This window comes from Ranitomeya imitator, chromosome 1 (genome assembly GCF_032444005.1).
Source record: "Ranitomeya imitator isolate aRanImi1 chromosome 1, aRanImi1.pri, whole genome shotgun sequence".
Taxonomy (NCBI): Eukaryota; Metazoa; Chordata; class Amphibia; order Anura; family Dendrobatidae; genus Ranitomeya; species Ranitomeya imitator.
This window is the reverse complement of record NC_091282.1, coordinates 778,326,977-778,351,500: the sequence shown is the minus strand read 5'-3', so window position 1 is coordinate 778,351,500 and position 24,524 is coordinate 778,326,977. Positions and strand designations below refer to the sequence as shown.

General features: G+C 48.3%; 1 protein-coding gene across 9 annotated transcripts in view; it reads left to right on the top strand.

The window, feature by feature from the left end:
* Positions 1–24,524, top strand: part of FOXN3 (forkhead box N3) — a 163,087-nt gene that overhangs the window by 122,443 nt on the left and 16,120 nt on the right. For all 9 annotated transcript variants that reach the window (XM_069736584.1, XM_069736536.1, XM_069736577.1 and 6 more), the window contains one exon: positions 7,095–7,159. In XM_069736584.1, coding sequence (XP_069592685.1) covers positions 7,095–7,159 — 65 coding nt within the window. The remainder of the gene's footprint in view (positions 1–7,094; positions 7,160–24,524) is intronic.

Here is a 24,524-nt window from a genome sequence, read left to right as displayed (position 1 = left end):
GACCCCGCTACTCGACACCCTTGCTGAGGGTCTTTGGGACCCCGCTACTCGACACCCTTGCTGAGGGTCTTTGGGACCCCGCTACTCGACACCCTTGCTGAGGGTCTTTGGGACCCCGCTACTCGACACCCTTGCTGAGGGTCTTTGGGACCCCGCTACTCGACACCCTTGCTGAGGGTCTTTGGGACCCCGCTACTCGACGCACCCTTGCTGAGGGTCTTTGGGACCCCGCTACTCGACGCACCCTTGCTGAGGGTCTTTGGGGCCCCGCTACTCGGCGCACCCTTGCTGAGGGTCTTTGGGGCCCCGCTACTCGACACCCTTGCTGAGGGTCTTTGGGACCCCGCTACTCGACACCCTTGCTGAGGGTCTTTGGGACCCCGCTACTCGACACCCTTGCTGAGGGTCTTTGGGACCCCGCTACTCGACACCCTTGCTGAGGTTCTTTGGGACCCCGCTACTCGACACCCTTGCTGAGGGTCTTTGGGACCCCGCTACTCGACACCCTTGCTGAGGGTCTTTGGGACCCCGCTACTCGACACCCTTGCTGAGGGTCTTTGGGACCCCGCTACTCGACACCCTTGCTGAGGGTCTTTGGGACCCCGCTACTCGACACCCTTGCTGAGGGTCTTTGGGACCCCGCTACTCGACACCCTTGCTGAGGGTCTTTGGGACCCCGCTACTCGACGCACCCTTGCTGAGGGTCTTTGGGACCCCGCTACTCGACGCACCCTTGCTGAGGGTCTTTGGGGCCCCGCTACTCGGCGCACCCTTGCTGAGGGTCTTTGGGGCCCCGCTACTCGACACCCTTGCTGAAGGTCTTTGGTGCCTTGCTACTTGACCCCTCCCCTGGCGGAGGATCTTTGGGGTTTCGCTACCTGACCTCACAGCTGAGGATCTTTGGGCTCTCGCTACCCCACCTCCTTGCCAAGTGTTTTTTGTGGACCCTTGGCGAGTGGTTTTTGGGGCTCCTAGGGTCATAGGGGTGAGGCAAGACAGAATAACAATCCTCTGTAAAGATAGAAGATTTCATACGGCTTTAGACTACAATGTATGATACCGCTGAGCTAAAGCCACTGATCGTAACCTTGTCCTGAATAAATCCACCTGCAGTGTAAAGTATGGAGAATGGAAGAGCAAAACATTCAGACTACCATAAACTCCAATGTACAGTGCCGCTGAGCTGGAGCCACTGGTCATTGGTGTGTCCTAATAGAACAGACCTGCAGCATAAAGTATGGTGAGGGGAAAGCCTCTGGGCAGTCGAGGTCTTTGTGACAGTAAGCCGCAGTATATGCGCACTTTTTCCGCCCCTGTGTTTTCCATCTGTGGCTGTAATTAAATGGCCGCAGATTCTCTGACCTATGACCACCTTATGGAATAGCTAGATAAGCCATTCTCTCTGAATCTGGCATTGTAGTGTTCTGTCTTAATTCTGCGATATCTGCTGGACTGAAAACATCGATCTCCGTCCTCGCACAGCGGAAATCTGTTGCTATGCGCTCACAAACGCCACTTTGCCGGCACCAATTAGCGCTGTGATTACTGAAAGAGGATTGCAATTTCAGGGCTAAAAGGACGGCACCGGGCGAAAGGATTTGCAATGAGATTACGGCATTAGGCGGCTCCTCGCTTTTGTTCCGCTCGTAATGCAACGATTTCGCTCCAGTAAGTGAAACAATCCAGTTTGGAGATTGAAGTGGCGGATCAATGTCCTGCAGATTTCTCCCAGCGGCTGCAGGGGAACTGACCTCTGCCGGGGGATGGCGGGGATGAGGAATTAGGCGACTGGTGCTGAAGACACGGGCGACATGTGGAAACCTCATTACATGGTGAAATGAGAGATTTTTTTCATACCAATCCTCCTCCGAAGAACATGCACCACTGGACACAGAGTGGAGGGCAGAAATCCCCCAGGATCCCCTGCTTGTTCAGTGTCTGGTGACTTCACCAACTTAGGCTACTTTCACACTTGCGTCGTGCACTGTCGTATAGGAGAAAAAAACGCATCCTGCAAAATTGCTTGCAGGATGCGTTTTTTTCTCCATTGACTAACATTAGCGACGCTTTGCCACACGTCGCAACCGTCGTGTGACAGTTGCGCCGTGTTGTGGCGGACCGTCGGCAGCAAAAAACGTTACATGTAACGTTTTTTGATGCGTTGTCCGCCATTCCCGACCGTGTATGCGCGGCTGGAACTCCGCCCCCACCTCCCCGCAACTCACAATGGGGCAGCGGATGCGCTGGAAAAATGCATCTGCTGCCCCCGTTGTGCGGCGCTTGCACAGTATGCGTCGGTACGTCGGGCCGACGCTAGTGTGAAAGTAGCCTTAGAGTGCAGCTCTGGAGTATAATACAGGATGTAACTCAGGATCAGTAATGTAATGTATGTACACAATGACTGCACCAGCAGAATAGTGAGTGCAGCTCTGGAGTATAATACAGGATGTAACTCAGGATCAGTAATGTAATTTATGTACACAGTGACTGCACCAGCAAAATAGTGAGTGCAGCTCTGGAGTATAATACAGGATGTAACTCAGGATCAGTAATGTATGTACACAGTGACTGCACCAGCAGAATAGTGAGTGCAGCTCTGGAGTATAATACAGGATGTAACTCAGGATCAGTAATGTAATGTATGTACACAGGGACTGCACCAGCAGAATAGTGAGTGCAGCTCTGGGGTATAATACAGGATGTAACTCAGGACCAGTAATGTAATGTATGTACACAGTGACTGCACCAGCAGAATAGTGAGTGCAGCTCTGGAGTATAATACAGGATGTAACTCAGGATCAGTAATGTATGTACACAGGGACTGCACCAGCAGAATAGTGAGTGCAGCTCTGGGGTATAATACAGGATGTAACTCAGGACCAGTAATGTAATGTATGTACACAGTGACTGCACCAGCAGAATAGTGAGTGCAGCTCTGGAGTATAATACAGGATGTAACTCAGGATCAGTAATGTAATGTATGTACACAGGGACTGCACCAGCAGAATAGTGAGTGCAGCTCTGGGGTATAATACAGGATGTAACTCAGGACCAGTAATGTAATGTATGTACACAGTGACTGCACCAGCAGAATAGTGAGTGCAGCTCTGGGGTATAATACAGGATGTAACTCAGGACCAGTAATGTAATGTATGTACACAGTGACTGCACACTGTGGAGGTGACACACTTTGCTTGCTGCTGACTTGCAGGAATCAGGGGTCCCCAGATGAGCAGTGATGCAGCCCCTAGTGCTTGGATGAGTCAGGGTAAACACAAAGTGGATAGAAGTGACAGGAATGAGTGATTAGTCCTGGGCCTTGATTATATCTTATTCTGGGATTTGTGGTTCCTGGGCAGTGAGGCTGGTAATCGTAGACCAGGCACTGAAGGCCATAAAGCTTCCTGCCTGGCACTGAAGAGGTTAATGAGGAAGGGGAACAAGATCCTGTTTGCTGTGCTCATAAATGGCTTCTTAGACTCCAGGCTGAGGGGGAAGGAGCGAATATCTGCACCCCCCATATTTCAGAGTCTTCTGTCTCCATAGAGACGCATACCAGCATTGTAAGATAATCCGAACCATGTGTGTGACAGAGGCGCCTGCAGCAGTGGAGCACGTCAGCAAGCAGGAGCCGGGCCTGCACCGCACACAACCTGGAGCACACAGGGTGAATCTGTCGCACATCCTACTAGTACTGAGAACTGCTGAGCCATGTATCTAATCCTATCCTGTGTGATACTGTCTGCTGAGCCATGTATCTAATCCTATCCTGTGTGATACTGTCTGCTGAGCCATGTATCTAATCCTATCCTGTGTGATACTGTGCTGAGCTGTGTATCTAACCCCATCTCGTATGATATTGTGATGTGCACTGTATCTAAGCCGGTTATGTGTGATACCATCTGAGGACATGCCGTGGTTGCTGGTGGCAGCCATGTTTCCGGACCCCTGCCTGTGTATAGTGGTGTGGGCTCCTCTCTGGTTCTGGTGTGTAAGATGGCGGTACTGTTGGTGCTGTGGTTACATTCTCTGCGTGTGATGGCGATACGATTGGTGCGCTGGTTACGTTCTTTGCGTATGATGGTGGTACTGTTGTCACAGTGGTTAGGATCTCTGCATATGATTACGATACGGGTGCAGTGGTTACGTTCTCTGCTTATGATGGCGGAGCTATTGGCGCAGTTGTTATATTCTCTGCATATGATGGTGATACTACCGGAGCAATGGTTACGTTCTCTGTATGATGGCGGTACTATTGGCGTAGTGGCTACATTCTTTGTATGATGGCTGTACTATTGGCGCAGTGGCTACATTCTTTGTATGATGGCTGTACTATTGGCGCAGTGGCTACATTCTTTGGTGGCTGTACTATTGGCGCAGTGGCTACATTCTCTTTGTATGATGGTATTATTGGCGCAGTGGCTACATTCTTTCTATGATGGCTGTACTATTGGCGCAGTGGCTACAATCTTTTGTATGATGGCAGTACTATTGGCGCAGACGCTACATTTTTTTTGTATGATGGCTGTTCTATTGGCGCAGTGGCTACATTCTTTGTATGATGGCGGTACTATTGGCGCAGTGGTTACCTTCTCTTTGTATGATGGCTGTACTATTGGCGCAGTGGTTACATTCTCTTTGTATGATGGCGGTACTATTGGCGCAGTGGTTACATTCTTTGTATGATGGCGGTACTATTGGCGTTCTTTTCTCCTGCAGCCAGTGGTGACAGAGTGCCTATTACCCGCAGCATGTGGGGGTGCCCTGGGTCCCCGGGCAGCCGCTCTCCCAGCCTCCTGAATTCCTCCTGCCCGTACACCACTGTCAGCGGACGCTGTATGCTCCCTTCTATATACCATGACGTTTTGTGCGTGTTCACACTGTAACCGTGTGTCTGCGTTATCGGAGCCGTTCCTGACTTCCCTCCAACCTTCCGTTTCGCCGCTCTCGGGGTTCGGTCGTCCTCTCATCTTGTGACGCTTTGCGAAGTTTCACCTTGAAGCGAGCGTCTTTCCAGGACGTGGATGGCCCGTGGCGATCCAGACGCCTGCACTCAGCAATGTTGACTGTCGCTAAGCAACAAGCTAATTTCTCCATTCGCCACCGCAGACGCCGCTCCTCTTGTTTTGACAGTCGCTGTGAATGTAACATAGAAAACTCCTCGGTCCGACCGGAGTCTGGCAGCTGCGGCACAAACACGGCTCCTGGTTACTGGCAGCAGACGGGCTGATACGCGGCAGCGCCAAGCTCCGCGTTACGTCCTGCGGAAACGCACCGCTTATTTATTCCACAGGTAGACGGCAGCATCGTCTCGTTACATTGCTCAGAAGCCGACTTCCCGTGTAAAGAATTCATAACCCCGGCTTCACGGTAGTCGGTACAGACATGGCAGTTTGCGGTTCGCCGCTTCCTTCTTGTTTACTGCATTAAAATGTAATCGTTCTCACAGACATCACTGTATGTGCAGGTGATACTTTATTTAAAGGGCCAGTGACCTTAATAAAATCCGCATCAAAGGGACCCAAAGTGCTGGATCATCAGGTGCTCGGCACACAGATGTTTTTCCATAGCTCCACCGTCGTCCCCCATCCCTCTGAGGTCTTCCATAAATCCCAGCTAATAAACAGCCCTCACGCCAGCTCGCGCTTCTGACAATACGACCCCTTTTTATAGGTCTAGTGCCGACCACAGAGACAGAAGTTTCCAGACTTCCATTTGTCTCTGGTAACGAGGCGGCCTCTTTAATCACGTCGTTTAGTTAAATGGCCTCATTAGGGGAGAGCTGTGGAAACCACATAGAGAGGCGAGACCTCTATAAACATAAACCGAGTCGGGAGAAGATGGAGATGTTGTGTCGCGCTGGGAAGAGTCCGGGTTTTTTGTGTGTAGCATCCGACCTGTGTGCAAGTTCATGTGATAATACACCACAAAATCAACACTATAGGGATCATCCACTCCCTGGACATTCCCTTTTTTTATATTAAGTTGAAAAAGTAAATACTACCCCCCCACCCCCCCCCCCTTCCCCTTCAGCAGCGCCGTTCCATCCTCCTCATTGCCAAGTTTCCCAATCCATGGCCACTTTAGGGTGCGGCGCTTTTAATTTTTCTGCTTCCCCAACATTCATCCAAAAGAGACCACTGATCGTCTGCAGGGCCCATGTGGCATAACAATGGCGCGCACCACTAAGACTATAGAAGCGAACACTGCAAAATTCTCAAGGAAAAAAAATTACAAAAACCACTTTTATCCCCAATTGTGTATATTTCAGTGAAAAAATTAATTGTACCAGGGTGGAGAACCCCTTTAAGAGCAGAACTGTGGTTGGAATACAGGGTGTCAGTTTACATAATGTAATCCGGGCCTAATATTTAAAGGAACCCTCCCGTCATGATTGACTTGATCTCCCAAAGAGGTTGAGTCTGACACCCATTTACTATCGTGGGGAAAAGTTATCACTGAGCCACAGCCTGCTACAATGTACCGTAACAAGTAGGAGACTAGACCTGATGAATTGGTGAGTAGCGGAGTCATTTGTTCTCCTGGTGATGCGGACCCCGCATTAGACGCCTTTGTGTGGGTCCGGGTTCCCTTTGTTGGCTGATGTCTTGACGTGAACGGACTCTTGAGTCTCTCATCACTTCTCCATTCTCCTGAAGTGTGCTGGGGAGGGACTGCGTCCGGCAACCATTGTGACTCCTGATAGTCCCCACTTCTGGGGTCGTAACACACACACAAAGAGCAATGACAATGTCCGAAAGTAGTCAGCGCCCAGACACGTGTGTAAATCGCCGCCCCCCACGAGGAGACGAGCGGCGAGCTCTGCCCATCATGAGACTGATCGCTTCTAACCAAGCTGCAGAACTTTTTGCAAAGAAAAACGTCATTGTAAGAACACGGCCTTAGATTGTCCGTTGCCTTTAACTACTGCACAATGAGCTTTCCTGGTACAGTGTATCCACTAGAGGCAGCGCTCTGTGCTGTATTCAAGGGCAGCCAAAAGCAGTCTCCATCCAAGAGAAGGTGCCCCAGTCATTAGTAATGTTGGCGAGAGTCTGCCGGGTACTGACACCTTGTTTCTCCTCTCTCCGCAGCACATCGGTCCCTCCTCTGTGGCCTGGAAGCAGCTTCTTCAAGAAAAACGGAGCGTTGCTTCAAGGTAAGATAAGCGCCCGTCCTGTGCCCTCCGCTCCGGGGATGGAGCCTGCAGCTGCTGTCATGGCGGATCTCCTCCTTCTATCTTCTCCAACTATCTCGTAGACTTTGTATCGCGCTTGATATATGTGAGCAGGTAGAATAAATGTGGAGTGAAATCCCCTCTCCGGCCTTCCATGTATGTAGGGCCCCTCATCTCTGAGCCGCCTCTGTCACCGGCGCTGAGGAGCTGCTGCTTCATAGTGCACATAAATACTGAGGCTGCAGATGTTTATAGGGACTGTAAAACGACTGTGGTGTCGCTCCTCGCATTCACGTGTAGTTAACGGGCAGAGTGGGGGATATTCGACGTCTGGGTACACTGTTCACTTTACACTGCCACTTTTTGGGGTTGTCAGTGCAGCTGGAGTTGTCAGATTATAACAAAGAAGTAGAGGGCCATCCGGTCCTGCTGGCCCATTGTGCTGGGTCCTGGTAACTGTCAGGAGTACGAAGCGTCCGCCCCCACCTCCTAACCAAACAGGATAAAGTTTAGTGGCGCAGTTTGGTTGCCATAGCAACTGTGAGGTGTGGCCGCAAATTACGGGGTGAAAGCACGCCGCTGTGTAAATGCTAGGTGTGTAGACAGCGATTACCTGCAATCTGATGCCCTCGTCCGGCGTGTCGGAGCCTTAACCCTTACCAGCTCGGCTGACAGATTAGGCTTGCGACTTTTTTTTTTTCTTTTTTCCTGAAGGCGATCTAACATTTACATGGCTTTTCCTACAGACTCCTTCGTATGCAAGCAGATAGGACATTTCTGTCCCCACCTCCAGACCCTTCTGTCCCCACCTCCAGACCCTTCTGCCCGATCCATAGATTTTACTCTTCTTCCTTACAGATAATTATTTTGTCTCTGCACCCTCCTCTGTCCCACCCTATAGACCCGTCTAACCCATCCTGACCACCCACCAGACCCCACTGTCCCACCCATGGATTCTGTTCTCTCCTTGAGTTTCTGGCTTTCTCATTTCCAGACCCCTCTGTCCTAACCCACAGTCTAGACTGCAGACCCCTTTGTCCTCTTGTACGGACCCTTCTTTCCTCTTCTAGTGGCAGATTATCCCCCTCAAAACAAAGGATCAGGGATCAGACCTACTAGCTTACAACATGTCTGATCCTTCTTTCTGTCCTCTACCTTCAGAAAATATTTGGGACCCCCTATGCCCTTGAGATGGTCAGGCTCCTCCGGATTATTATTCATTATTGATAATAAGTGATACTCGCCCTGTACCTTGTGGTGTTGGACAGCTGATCGGGGTCTCTTGGCCGTGGTTGTATCAGGACTGCAGCAGCTATAATTGACACACAGACAGTTCTGTGCTCGGGAAATGCTAAGTGGAGAAACTTTGTAAATGGTCTTGGTTATAACTTTCTTGTTTTGTGTACACAGCTCCTATGAAGCATTGTGTCTCCGTGGTTACAGACTACACAATCCCAGTGTAGTCTGGCTGTGCTCATACACCAGTGTAATCATTGGGGAGCCGCCTCCTTAGGATCGTGCGAGTCTATATCTTCGGCTGTTGGGACGTTGGTTTAAAGGAGCAAAGTGACCAAAAGGAACCAAGTCCCAACCGCCGGCCGTGAAGCGAGCGCCGTGCCAACCAATATAGGCCTCTTATTTTCTCTTGTCCTGAAATAGTTGTCACGAGGCCAAATTCCTCGTCAGTGGCTGCCGCTCGGATGAAACCTTCTTGTTTTTAATTCACTAATTTAGAAGTAATGATCTCGCAGCCAGCGGCGGAGGGAGTGTCGAAAATCACTGCATTTGTCATTGGCTTGCCCGTAGGCAGCGCTAAAAGCCAATTCCTAGCAACTTGTGCGTGCTACCAGTCTCCCGTCTGATCTCAGCCTGGGGAAGCTGGGTGATGGCTACCTTACACAGCCTGGGGGGCTACGCATGGGTCATGTGACCTGCGTGGGGCGCAGAGGAAGGAGGGGTAAGTAATTCAGACTTTACCAGATGTGAATCTCTCCTGCCTGGACATGCAAAGGGCAAAACCGGTTTGTCTTCTGCCCTCCTTCTCAGCTGTTGAAAGATGTCACTCTGGCATCGCCTGCCCCCTGGTCATGTCCCTACAGTTACAGCCCCTCCCCCACCTTGTACAGAGACCCTCCTGATCTACACATGGCCATGAAGCACCAGGACCCGATTACATGAAGATCAGAAGCGCAGGGATGAAGCTGAAGGCTGTGAACTCACAGCTGGCCATGTATAGTTAATATTACCCCGCATCCAGAGCTGAAATCTCCCAATAGAATATAATACAGGAGGTAACTCGGGGTCAGTAAAGGATCAGTAATGTATGTACACAGTGACTGCACCAGCAGAATAGTGAGTGCAGCTCTGGAGTATAATACAGGATGTAACTCAGGATCAGTAATGTAATGCATCTACACAGTGACTTCACCAGCAGAATAGTGAGTGCAGCTGTGGAGTATAATACAGGATGTAACTCAGGATCAGTAATGTAATGCATGTACACAGTGACTGCACCAGCAGAATAGTGAGTGCAGCTGTGGAGTATAATACAGGATGTAACTCAGGATCAGTAATGTAATGTATGTACACAGTGACTGCACCAGCAGAATAGTGAGTGCAGCTCTGGAGTATAATACAGGATGTAACTCAGGATCAGTAATATAATGTATGTACACATTGACTGCACCAGCAGAATAGTGAGTGCAGCTCTGGGGTATAATACATAAGTGATTTACTCAGTGGTGACAGTTGTGTATCCTGTGCTCCATATGTGATAGCCTCTGGTATTTGTCAGTTCCAGTATATTCACTGTTCTATATAATGGACTTGAGGTGTCAGATCTTCGGCTTTGCATTTTTACTTTGAACCCTTCATTATCACTTCTCCGGTTGATGCCAGATTTAAGGACATGCTGTGTAGTCAGGATTTTCTTCACAATTGTGGGTGTTGTGATGCCGCTGACTGTTTCCTCGCCGTTGGTACTTCTGACTCTGCTGCTATTTATCCAATAAGTTCTGTGCGCTGACCTTGGGAAGGCGTCTATTTATAGTGGGTATGATGGCTCGTCAGGGTTTATCTTGTCGTATTCCTCCTGACAGCGGCTGCAGATGATACGCGCAGCGTTATCCCTCCGCCTGGTGCTCTATCGATCACACCGCACGTTAAGTGGGCGAGCGCTGGGAATGAGACAGGTCCCCGCGGAGGCCTCCGATACCAGATCACTAATACAATTTTAAGTACATCAGCGATGACTGTTCCTGCTGCTCAGACCTTTTACCAGCCCGGTCGTTTTACGGAGTGCCACCCTGGCAGAATGCACCCCCCTCATATTGACATTACACTCCAAACTTACTGGTCCTACAGCCGTCCTCTGCTGGAGAATATGGTCATTTAGATCTGCTCTTGGTAAGTCCCGAGAGGTCCTCACCATCTTTCCCAGGTGACTTTTTTTTTTCTGGGGCATTTTGCAGTCTTGTCTCTTATTTTGTGCAGATTTTTCATCCCCCTTCTTGGCATGAGATTTCCTGGAGGAGATGAAGTAACACGTTGTAGATAGATGCAGCCACATACATGTATATATCACTTTGTGAACCCACTGGTCCGGTCCCGATGCCCGTAATTCGCTTTCCATTAGCAGAGAGGAAAGGAGGTCATGAATGTAGACGCTGTTTTTTTTGGTTAGCCGCTGACAATAAGAGTGCCCCTTCCCTTCCTGCCCACACAATAGATGGCTGTATGCCTTTCACGGAGCCGCTATTACAAATACCTCTTGTCACAAGCGATCAGCATCGCGCCTCTAGTGAGGAGTAGAAGCGGAGGCCACGCTCTTGCTAAACGATCGTCCCAGGCTGCCTGAGCAGATTGTTGGGGGGGATGTCTTTCATCCGCCATTCACCTTTTTGTGCGAGGTGACTGCATATTGTCTGGCTGATCAGTGACCCGGCTGCAATAGCACTTATTGCTACAAGGCTGAAAACGCGTCGGCTCTTTTAATAGGGAGTCCTGGAAATGGAACTATACAGGCAAAAGAAAAATCGATGCTGCCCTGCGTGTAAAGCATGTCCGTCTAAGGGCTCTGACAAAGCATGTAGATAGCCCCTTCCTCTCCTCCAGGATCCTTCCTCCGGGCCCAGAACTATTACTTTCACTTTTTGAAAGTTCTGATGAAAAGGATAATCGGACCATAAAATCGCTGATCTGCTGCTGGGAAAGCTGGGTGACAGCAAAACGGCTTGATACAGGGATCACACATGTTCAGCCCTCCAGTTGTTGTTAGGCTATTAGGGCATGCTGGGAGTTGTAGTTTAAAACTCCCAGCATGCCATAATTTCCTGTGGCTATGTTCACACATTGTGTTTTTGCGGTGTTTTTACTTCAGGCAAAACCTGCTTGAAGTTACTACAGAAAAAGCAGGTTTTGTTACTTTTTTGTTAAGGTAGCGTCACATTTAGCGACGCTGCAGCGATCTAGACAACGATCCAGATCGCTGCAGCGTCGCTGTGTGGTCGCTGGAGAGCTGTCACAGCTCTCCAGCGACCAACGATGCGAAGTCCCCTGGTAACCAGGGTAAACATCGGGTTACTAAGCGCAGGGCCGCGCTTAGTAACCCGATGTTTACCCTGGTTACTAGCGTAAACGTTAAAAAAAACAAACACTACATACAGTACCTACATTCCGGTGTCTGTCCCCCGGCGCTGTGCTTTCCTGCACTGACTGAGCGCCAGCCGGAAAGCACAGCGGTGACGTCACCGCTGTGCTCTGCTTTCCGGCCGGCCCTGCGCTTGGTAACCCGATATTTACCCTGATTACCAGTGAAGACCTCGCTGAATCGGTGTCACACACGCCGATTCAGCGATGTCTGCGGGAGTCCAGCGACAAAATAAAGTTCTGGACTTTCTGCTCCGACCAACGATGTCACAGCAGGATCCTGATTGCTGCTACGTGTCAAACTGAACGATATCGCTAGCCAGGACGCTGCAACGTCACGGATCGCTAGCGATATCGTTCAGTGTGAAGGTACCTTTATTTTGTGCATGCTGATAAAGTTTTGTTCCCCCACCCCCAAAATCATAGCGCAACTTTCTAGAGATTTTTGCAGCAAAAACTGATACCTGCTTCTTTTTTTGGCTGCGTTTTTGCACTTACCCATTGTTTTCTATGAGTGAAAAAACGCTGCAAATACTCTGAAAGTTACATGCAGCAGTTTTCCAAATCAGTCAGGAAAATAAATCCAGTGCGTGGGATTTCGGACATCTCACAGACTCTGCTGGTTCTTTAAACCGCAGCTTAAAATTTGCATACAAAAATGCTGTAAAAACACAATGTGTGGACATAGTCTTAGTTTCACAACTGGCATGTCACAGGTTTCTGATCTTTGCTTTAGGAAAGCTGGGTGATTGAGGCGACATTGGTGTTGGCCATCACTCTGCTCGTCCAGGTGCAGATATACAAGGTCAGATCCGAGCCTGGCAGCCATGTGGCCCCTCCAGGTGACCCTAGCATGATGTTCGGTGGCTTTATCCCACTTTGGCCGCCCCCTGGTGACTGTATGGGATACAATGTACCAGTCGTGTATCGTGTTCTTTACCATAAATATTTACTGATTAGTTTCCTTCACATCTTGATTCTTTTCTAGCCGTGGTCACATGACCTGAGGACTGATCCCATCTCCACAGACTCAGCGCTTCTATTCTCATTTCCATCTTGCTTTACTTTCATTTTTAGTCTTGCAGGATAAGACCATCAGCGCCGATTCCAGGAATGGGGCAGGGACCACGGATTGCTTCTCTGTTGATATTGTGTCCATGACGATTGAGTCGTTTGTTGCCAAGGTGATGAACTTGTTCTGCAGGTTGTCACACTACACCCAGCTGAGTCACTGAGTAGTTAGTATACACCTCAGCCCTCCAGAGTATATAACTGCAGGACTGGTGTCTACACAGGGTCTGAAAATATACTCCTGATGGATGGGAGGCATTCTCAGTGATGTCACCTCTGATCTCTAGTGATGGATAGGAGGCATTCTCAGTGATGTCACCACTGATCTCTAGTGATGGATAGGCGGCATTCTCAGTGATGTCACCTCTGATCTCTAGTGATGGATAGGAGGCATTCTCAGTGATGTCACCGCTGATCTCTAGTGATGGATAGGAGGCATTCTCAGTGATGTCACCGCTGATCTCTAGTGATGGATAGGAGGCATTCTCAGTGATGTCACCGCTGATCTCTAGTGATGGATAGGAGGCATTCTCAGTGATGTCACCTCTGATCTCTAGTGATGGATAGGAGGCATTCTCAGTGATGTCACCTCTGATCTCTAGTGATGGATAGGAGGCATTCTCAGTGATATCACCACTGATCTCTAGTGATGGATAGGCGGCATTCTCAGTGATGTCACCTCTGATCTCTAGTGATGGATAGGAGGCATTCTCAGTGATGTCACCGCTGATCTCTAGTGATGGATAGGAGGCATTCTCAGTGATGTCACCGCTGATCTCTAGTGATGGATAGGAGGCATTCTCAGTGATGTCACCGCTGATCTCTAGTGATGGATAGGAGGCATTCTCAGTGATGTCACCGCTGATCTCTAGTGATGGATAGGAGGCATTCTCAGTGATGTCACCGCTGATCTCTAGTGATGGATAGGAGGCATTCTCAGTGATGTCACCTCTGATCTCTAGTGATGGATAGGAGGCATTCTCAGTGATGTCACCGCTGATCTCTAGTGATGGATAGGAGGCATTCTCAGTGATGTCACCTCTGATCTCTAGTGATGGATAGGAGGCATTCTCAGTGATGTCACCTCTGATCTCTAGTGATGGATAGGAGGCATTCTCAGTGATGTCACCGCTGATCTCTAGTGATGGATAGGAGGCATTCTCAGTGATGTCACCGCTGGTCTCTAGTGATGGATAGGAGGCATTCTCAGTGATGTCACCGCTGATCTCTAGTGATGGATAGGAGGCATTCTCAGTGATGTCACCGCTGATCTCTAGTGATGGATAGGAGGCATTCTCAGTGATGTCACCTCTGATCTCTAGTGATGGATAGGAGGCATTCTCAGTGATGTCACCGCTGATCTCTAGTGATGGATAGGAGGCATTCTCAGTGATGTCACCTCTGATCTCTAGTGATGGATAGGAGGCATTCTCAGTGATGTCACCTCTGATCTCTAGTGATGGATAGGAGGCATTCTCAGTGATGTCACCGCTGATCTCTAGTGATGGATAGGAGGCATTCTCAGTGATGTCACCGCTGATCTCTATTGATGGATAGGAGGCATTCTCAGTGATGTCACCGCTGATCTCTAGTGATGGATAGGAGGCATTCTCAGTGATGTCACCTCTGATCTCTAGTGATGGATAGGAGGCATTCTCAGTGATGTCACCTCTGATCTCTAGTGATGGATAGGAGGCATTCTCAGTGATGTCACCACTGATCTCTAGTGATGGATAGGCGGCATTCTCAGTGATGTCACCTCTGATCTCTAGTGATGGATAGGAGGCATTCTCAGTGATGTCACCACTGATCTCTAGTGATGGATAGGAGGCATTCTCAGTGATGTCACCGCTGATCTCTAGTGATGGATAGGAGGCATTCTCAGTGATGTCACCGCTGATCTCTAGTGATGGATAGGAGGCATTCTCAGTGATGTCACCGCTGATCTCTAGTGATGGATAGGAGGCATTCTCAGTGATGTCACCGCTGATCTCTAGTGATGGATAGGAGGCATTCTCAGTGATGTCACCTCTGATCTCTAGTGATGGATAGGAGGCATTCTCAGTGATGTCACCGCTGATCTCTAGTGATGGATAGGAGGCATTCTCAGTGATGTCACCTCTGATCTCTAGTGATGGATAGGAGGCATTCTCAGTGATGTCACCTCTGATCTCTAGTGATGGATAGGAGGCATTCTCAGTGATGTCACCACTGATCTCTAGTGATGGATAGGAGGCATTCTCAGTGATGTCACCGCTGGTCTCTAGTGATGGATAGGAGGCATTCTCAGTGATGTCACCGCTGATCTCTAGTGATGGATAGGAGGCATTCTCAGTGATGTCACCGCTGATCTCTATTGATGGATAGGAGGCATTCTCAGTGATGTCACCGCTGATCTCTAGTGATGGATAGGAGGCATTCTCAGTGATGTCACCTCTGATCTCTAGTGATGGATAGGAGGCATTCTCAGTGATGTCACCGCTGATCTCTAGTGATGGATAGGAGGCATTCTCAGTGATGTCACCTCTGATCTCTAGTGATGGATAGGAGGCATTCTCAGTGATGTCACCTCTGATCTCTAGTGATGGATAGGAGGCATTCTCAGTGATGTCACCACTGATCTCTAGTGATGGATAGGAGGCATTCTCAGTGATGTCACCGCTGATCTCTAGTGATGGATAGGAGGCATTCTCAGTGATGTCACCGCTGATCTCTATTGATGGATAGGAGGCATTCTCAGTGATGTCACCGCTGATCTCTAGTGATGGATAGGAGGCATTCTCAGTGATGTCACCTCTGATCTCTAGTGATGGATAGGAGGCATTCTCAGTGATGTCACCTCTGATCTCTAGTGATGGATAGGAGGCATTCTCAGTGATGTCACCACTGATCTCTAGTGATGGATAGGAGGCATTCTCAGTGATGTCACCGCTGATCTCTAGTGATGGATAGGAGGCATTCTCAGTGATGTCACCGCTGATCTCTAGTGATGGATAGGAGGCATTCTCAGTGATGTCACCGCTGATCTCTAGTGATGGATAGGAGGCATTCTCAGTGGAGTCACCGCTGATCTCTAGTGATGGATAGGAGGCATTCTCAGTGGAGTCACCGCTGATCTCTAGTGATGGATAGTAGGCATTCTCAGTGATGTCACCGCTGATGTTGATGGATAGGAGGCATTCTCCGTGATGTCACCTCTGATCTCTAGTGATGGATAGGAGGCATTCTCAGTGATGTCACCGCTGATCTCTAGTGATGGATAGGAGGCATTCTCAGTGATGTCACCGCTGATCTCTAGTGATGGATAGGAGGCATTCTCAGTGATGTCACCGCTGATCTCTAGTGATGGATAGGAGGCATTCTCAGTGATGTCACCTCTGATCTCTAGTGATGGATAGGTGGCATTCTCAGTGATCTCACCGCTGATCTCTAGTGATGGATAGGAGGCATTCTCAGTGATGTCACCTCTGATCTCTAGTGATGGATAGGAGACATTCTCAGTGATGTCACCGCTGATCTCTAGTGATGGATAGGAGGCATTCTCAGTGATGTCACCGCTGATCTCTAGTGATGGATAGGAGGCATTCTCAGTGATGTCACTGCTGATCTCTAGTGATGGATAGGAGGCATTCTCAGTGATGTCACCGCTGATCTCTAGTGATGGATAGGAGGCATTCTCAGTGATGTCACCTCTGATCTCTAGTGATGGATAGGAGGCATTCTCAGTGATGTCACCTCTGATCTCTAGTGATGGATAGGAGGCATTCTCAGTGATGTCACCGCTGATCTCTAGTGATGGATAGGAGGCATTCTCAGTGATGTCACCGCTGATCTCTAGTGATGGATAGGAGGCATTCTCAGTGATGTCACCGCTGATCTCTAGTGATGGATAGGAGGCATTCTCAGTGATGTCACCGCTGATCTCTAGTGATGGATAGGAGGCATTCTCAGTGGAGTCACCGCTGATCTCTAGTGATGGATAGGAGGCATTCTCAGTGGAGTCACCGCTGATCTCTAGTGATGGATAGTAGGCATTCTCAGTGATGTCACCGCTGATGTTGATGGATAGGAGGCATTCTCCGTGATGTCACCTCTGATCTCTAGTGATGGATAGGAGGCATTCTCAGTGATGTCACCGCTGATCTCTAGTGATGGATAGGAGGCATTCTCAGTGATGTCACCGCTGATCTCTAGTGATGGATAGGAGGCATTCTCAGTGATGTCACCGCTGATCTCTAGTGATGGATAGGAGGCATTCTCAGTGATGTCACCTCTGATCTCTAGTGATGGATAGGTGGCATTCTCAGTGATCTCACCGCTGATCTCTAGTGATGGATAGGAGGCATTCTCAGTGATGTCACCTCTGATCTCTAGTGATGGATAGGAGACATTCTCAGTGATGTCACCGCTGATCTCTAGTGATGGATAGGAGGCATTCTCAGTGATGTCACCGCTGATCTCTAGTGATGGATAGGAGGCATTCTCAGTGATGTCACTGCTGATCTCTAGTGATGGATAGGAGGCATTCTCAGTGATGTCACCGCTGATCTCTAGTGATGGATAGGAGGCATTCTCAGTGATGTCACCGCTGATCTCTAGTGATGGATAGGAGGCATTCTCAGTGATGTCACCTCTGATCTCTAGTGATGGATAGGAGGCATTCTCAGTGATGCCACCTCTGATCTCTAGTGATGGATAGGAGGCATTCTCAGTGATGTCACCGCTGATCTCTAGTGATGGATAGGTGGCATTCTCAGTGATGTCACCGCTGATCTCTAGTGATGGATAGGAGGCATTCTCAGTGATGTCACCGCTGATCTCTAGTGATGGATAGGAGGCATTCTCAGTGATGTCACCGCTGATCTCTAGTGATGGATAGGAGGCATTCTCAGTGATGTCACCTCTGATCTCTAGTGATGGATAGGAGGCATTCTCAGTGATGCCACCTCTGATCTCTAGTGATGGATAGGAGGCATTCTCAGTGATGTCACCGCTGATCTCTAGTGATGGATAGGTGGCATTCTCAGTGATGTCACCTCTGATCTCTAGTGATGGATAGGTGGCATTCTCAGTGATGTCACCTCTGATCTCTAGTGATGGATAGGAGGCATTCTCAGTGATGTCACCGCTGATCTCTAGTGATGGATAGGAGGCATTCTCAGTTATGTCACCGCTGATCTCTGTCCCTCCCCCTACATTTTGTATCTTTTGTAGTGACATAAGATGTAAGTGGCCACTGCGGAAATAGATATTTGGAGCCAGCACTGAGAGAACTATGGTTTGGAGAAGTCTTTATTACTGGAAATTCTCCAGAATGGAAACTTTCGAGTCAGAAATCATCATCCAGTGTAACATGAAGGAAAAGTCATTAATTCTGCCTGTCTCATTTCCATGGTGCTTGTGTTGGGATCTTTTTTTTTTTCTTCTAGCCAATGAATTCCAGTTTTCCCAGCAGAGTTTTCCGATGTATTTTTTTTCAGAAAGCGATCAGGAATTGCCGATGATGACATTTTTTGTCTGTTAGTTAGTCGGAAAAGAAAATCCAGCTCTTCCTTTCTTCCTGTATCAATTTCTGTCATTCTACGCTGCGGTGAAGTGATGGCGACGATTTACTTCCTCGCGTCTGCAGTCCAGGGGGTCTAGGAGGGTTTTTTTTTTTTTGTACTTTTGACTTGTAAGCAAACATTTCCCTTGCGCCCAGAGAGATCTTGTAATCATCACGGTAGTGGCCTGCGGAGATGAAAGCCGCTCGTCTAAAGTCGGCAAACACCATTTGTTGATATCAAAGTTTTTCGTTCTTCGTGAGGATGGAGCGAATAAAGGCGAGCGGAGCGCGCTGTCGCGGCCTCATACGTGGAGGAGGGCTGTATCTTCTCACAGCGATAATTAAGCGGAGAGTGCCGTCGCTCGCTGTGCGACAAGGCTGCATGTCCCCGAGCGGCGGAGGACAACTCACAATCCTCAATGAATTAGTTACGGTGGAATTTATTTCATTTTTTTTTCATAGTTGTCAAGGTAACCATAGAAATAGCTGTATGGACTTGTCCGACCCTTGAGCGTCGCACTCTTCATCGTCTTGTAGTCACGCCTTCCTCCGCAATGGAGATTTTAAAGGAGAAATGTCATGACTTTTTACATTTGCTCAGACTATGTAGTTCACGATCATCACAGACCCTGCCGCCAATGGCAAAAGTAATGGAAACGCGATAATAAAAGTGTAGTAGAAGATCGCCCCCAGGTGGCCTAAGTCTCCTTTAAAAAAAAAAAAAACACATTATTTATTGTGAGAGTATATACAGGGGTTGGACCAAATAATGGAAAACCTAACGTTTTGGCATCATAATCTTCGAACATGTGATAAACCTGCAAACCGTGACATATGATAATGTTTTGTAGTTGATTATTTGTGTTATGTGATGTGTATGTAAATTAATTGCTTGTTTTGCTTAATTGTAAGAACATTAATGAGAACCTGATACCAATGGCAGACCTCTCGGATTTTCAAAGAGGCCAAATTGTTGGTGCTCGTATGGCAGGCGCTAGTGTAACAGAAAGTGCCCGAATGCTTGGTGTGTCAAGAGGTACTGTCTCCAAAGTAATGACTGCGTTTGAAAGAGAAGGAAAAACATCCGCAGCAAAGCACAGGTCTGGCCGAAAGTCAAAGTTGACTGAGAGAGACCGTCGGACTCTGAAGCGAATTGTGAGAGAGGATCGCAAGACCACGGCTCTGAAAATCACTGCTGAGCTCAATGAACACCTACAGAACCCAGTTTCCACGAAAACTGTTCGTCGGGAGCTCCACAAATCTGGCTTCCACGGAAGAGCTCTGCAATTAGAAAACCACTGCTCTCAATGACCAATGTTTCCAAGCGTTTAGAGTGGTGTAGGAACCTCCAGAATTGGTCCATCGAGCAGTGGAAACATGTGATATTCTCAGACGAATCATCATTTACCCTATTTCTGACCTCCGGCCGAGTGTACGTTTGGAGACAGCCGAAAGAAGCATTCCATCCAGACTGCCTTCTCCCAACCGTAAAACATGGCGGAGGTTCTGTGATGATCTGGGGTGCTATTTCGTGGAGATCCGCCTGGCCAATGATATCCCTTCATGGAAGAATTAACAGCCGAGATTATTTAGGCATTTTGGGCGACCAAGTGCATCCAATGGTTCAAGCCCTGTTCCCGAAGGGGAACGCCGTCTTTCAGGATAACGCACCAATTCATACAGCTAGAATCGTTAAAGCATGGCACGAGGAACATTCTAATGAAGTTGAGCATCTCATCTGGCCCCCACAATCCCCAGACCTCAACATTCTTGAGCATTTATGGTCGATTTTAGAGATTCAAGTTAGACGTCGATTTCCGCCTCCATCGTCGCTCAAAGAACTGGAGGGTGTTTTAACTGCAGAATGGGTGAAAATTCCTTTGGAAACAATTCACACCTTGTATGAATCCATACCTCGGAGAATTGAGGCTGTAATCGCTGCAAAAGGTGGACCTACACCATATTAAACTAACTTTTGTTGTTTCCATTATTTGGTCCAACCCCTGTATATAGTAAGAGGGTTTCACAATAGCAGCACAGGGCATGTAAGGGTTAGTAACGGTTTGTGGGGCTCATACTGCCCCTGGTGGTCACTTATAGGTTTATTGTGGGTTCTTCCATGCTGAGCCCCTTTTATAACAAGCTGCACAGAACACTTCTGTGGGACATTCTGGTTATTATGGATACATTGCCTCAATCAGTGTCTTCCGTGAGTTGTCCGGCAGCAAGTTCCTAGCGGCTAGTCTGTGACATTGCTGACGTCTCCAGAAGGACTGAAGGCAGGTGTGGCTCCGCAGACTTCGCACCTCACTACCTCTATCTCTTACAAGCAGTTTAGAGCCATTTACATGTAGTGGCCCTTTAAGAATTGCTACAATTTGTTTAATAAATGAGGTCAGGAGAGCGGAGCCCCCAGCGAGGAGAGGCGTCTGGACTGCACAGCCTCCTTGGGGGTTCACGTGGAGGAGTGGGGGGCGCAGTGACTCCACGATTATATGATGTGGAAGGAATGTGTCTTGTGTTGTAATGTGAGTGCTGATGTAATGGTGTCCTGGATGTAACCCCTCACTGCTCGGCGAGCGCCATCTCGGGGACTTCATGGATGCTCCACATGGAATCCACAGATTTTCTGAGAACTTTCCACTTTTAAGTTGGCGAAATCCACTATTTCACCAGGAAAAATAAGAATAGAAGACGCCGACACCTTCTGTTTTGGCAACTTCGGAAAATGTCAAGATCTGTTCACTAGAAACTGAAGTGATGATTACAGATCACGCACTGAGCGATGCTCGGCTTTCCCGGGTTTCTGCACAGCTGCGACAACTTATTCTGTATAGTGATAACCGCACAGTACTACTATATAACTAATGTGTGTGTGTGTATAGGTAGATAGATGGGTATATAAACACACACACACACACACACACACACACACACACACGAGTATTCATACCCCTTTACATTTTTCACTCTGTTTCATTGCAGCTGTTTAGTAAATTCAAAAAAGTTAATTATTTTCTCATCAATGTACACTTCCGCACCCCATCTTGACTGAAAAAAAACAAAAAAATGTATTAAAATTTATTAAATTTATTAAATTAAATTTATTAAAAAAGAAAAACTAAAATATCCCATGGTCATAAGTATTCAGCCCCTTTGCTCAGCATTGAGTAGAAGCACCTTTTGAGCTAGTACAGCCATGAGTCGTCTTGGGAATAATCAACAAGTTTTTCACACCTGGATTTGGGGATCCTCTGCCATTCTTCCTTGCAGATCCTCTCCAGTTCCATCAGGTTGGATGGTGAACGTTGGTGGACAGCCATTTTCAGGTCTCTCCAGAGATGGGCTTAGGTCAGGGCTCTGGCTGGGCCAGTCAAGAATGGTCACAGAGTTGTTCTGAAGCCACTCCTTTGTTATTTTAGCCGTGTGCTTAGGGTCATTGTCTTGTTGGAAGGTGAACCTTCGACCAAGTCTGAGGTCCAGAGCAGTCTGGAAGAGGTTTTTATCCAGGATATCTCTGTACTTGGCCGCATTCATGTTTCCTTCAATGACAGCCAGTAATCCTGTCCCTGCAGCTGAAAAACACCCCCATAGTATGATGCTGTCACCACCATGTTTCACTGGTGGGATTGTATTGGGCAGGCGATGAGCAGTGCCTGTTTTTCTCCACACATACTGCTTAGAATTATCACCAAAAAGGTCTATCTTCATCTCATCAGACCAGAGAATCTTATTTCTCATAGTCTGGGAGTCCTTCATGTGTTTTTTAGCAAACTCTATGCGGGCTTTCATATGTCTTGCATTGAGGAGAGGCTTCCGTCGGGCCACCCTGCCATAAAGGCCTGACTGTTGGAGGGCTGCAGTGATAGTTGACTTTGTGGAACTTTCTCCTATCTCCCTACTGCATCTCTTTAGCTCAGCCACAGTGATCTTGGGGTATTTCCTTACCTCTCTCACCAAGGCTCTTCTCCCACGATTGCACAGTTTAGCTGGACGGCAGGGCCAGACTGGCCATGCCAGAAGGGCCGGTGGCAGTCGTGGGCCGCTCGCCAGAGCCAACCGAAACACCCCCCCCTACACCACAACCCCCCCCCCCCCCCCCCCGCCGCCGTTGTCTCACCCCCCCCGCCAGCGCCGCGGCGGCGTCTATAACGCCAGTACAGTTGAATGCAATGATGGAGGAGAGAACGTCTGCTGTTGCTCCCTCTCCCATCATTCCCCTCTCTGCCTCTGACACAGCGGGTGCGCGATGACGTCATATCCTCGCGCACCTGCTGTGTGTTGGGCGGGCAGACGACAGCTCCTGAGACCGGAGTCGGGAGCAGCGCGGGCACGAGGAGAGTGATATATTTAAAAAAAAAAAAAAAAACAATGAGTGATAACTGGATTGGGGGGGCTGTATTACATTCTATGGGGGCTGTGCTGCATTACATTCTATGGGGGTGGGCTGTATTACATTCTATGGGGGCTACATTATATTCTGTGGGGGCTGTATTATATTCTATGTGGAGGTGGGCTGTATTACATTCTATGGGGTGCTGTATTATATTCTATGGAGGGGCTACATTATATTCTATGGGGAGCTGCATTATGCTCTGAGGGGACAACCATATATTATATATGCATTGGCTGCATTATATTCTCTAGGGGGTTACATTATACTCAGGGGGCTACAATATATTCTGTGGGGTGGCTGCATTATACTCTGGTGTGGCATCATTATACTATATGTGGGCTGCATTATACTGTATCGAGGACTATGGGGAATGCATTATACTATATGAAGAACTATGGGGTGCATTATACTATGGGAAGTGAATTGTACTACATGGATGACAATGGCGCAGCATTATACTATATGGAGGACTGAGGAGTGTATTTTACTACATGAAGGACTATGAGGAGTATATTATACTATATGGAGGAGTGTATTATACTATATGGAGCAATGCTGCCTATTCGAGTGATTGGATTGTTTATGTGGGAACAGAAATCCTTGTTCTTAGCAGCACATCGCTGGTGTAAACTGTAGTTGTGCTGCTGATAACATGATACTCTATGGGGACAGATTGATCTAATTGTGATTGTTCTGTTCCCTTCATTCTTTCTCAGTTGTGTGTAAAGAGGCCGGGAAACAAGCGAACGACTTTAGTATTGTCGATCACACTCGTTTAGTGGCCTGAGATCAGCGCATGTAAATACAACAGGAATGCTTCACAGGGAGACCAGGCAAGCATGATGACAGTTGTAGTTAGCACCCGGCGCCTGGGAATAGCGCTAACTCCACTGGTTTTCCCAGCCGCCAGAGCATTTAATTCTGGTATGTGTAATGATCTTTAGGGTTGATGTCAGCTGCGTAATGTCAGCTGCTATCAATCCCTGGTGTAAGTAATGGAGAGGTGTCTATCAGACACCCCCACTACTAGGCCAGACCTGGTGAGACCCAGCGACTCTGAAGAGCGGTGACTGTAGTAACAATACCGCTCTTCACTGTCGCCGAGCTCAGCGCAAGACCCGGAATATCTGAAGAGCGGTGACGTTACTGATGTCACCGCTCTTCAGAGTCACCGAGTCTCGTGCTGCGCAGCGGAACCAAAAGTGGCTGTAGGCAAAGTTTATGGAGCATCAGAATGGGGTTCCACAGCCTTTGGTCGTCTCATCCCTTCATTATCTATGAGATCCAGTTATGTAGGTAAAGTAGCGGCTTTTCTTGGTACTGCAACTAAAAGCAATAAATAGGACCGAGCTGTAATTATATCTTATATAGTCGTGCTACACTCCCCTCACTTCTTGTAACCTACAAGTGTACAAAGATATTATACAGTCACCATGTGACAAGTGGGCCTGTGTACCTTCAAATGCCAGGGCTGAATTTTAGTCCCAGTCCGGCCCTGCTGGACTGCCAAGTCTAGGAAGACTTCTGGTGGTCCCAAACTTCTTCAATTTAAGGATTATGGAAGCCACTGTGCTCTTAGGAACCTTGAATACTGCAGAAATTCTGTTGTAACCTTGGCCAGATCTGTGCCTTGCCCCAATTCTGTCTCTGAGCTCCTTGGCCAGTTCCTTTGACCTCATGATTCTCAT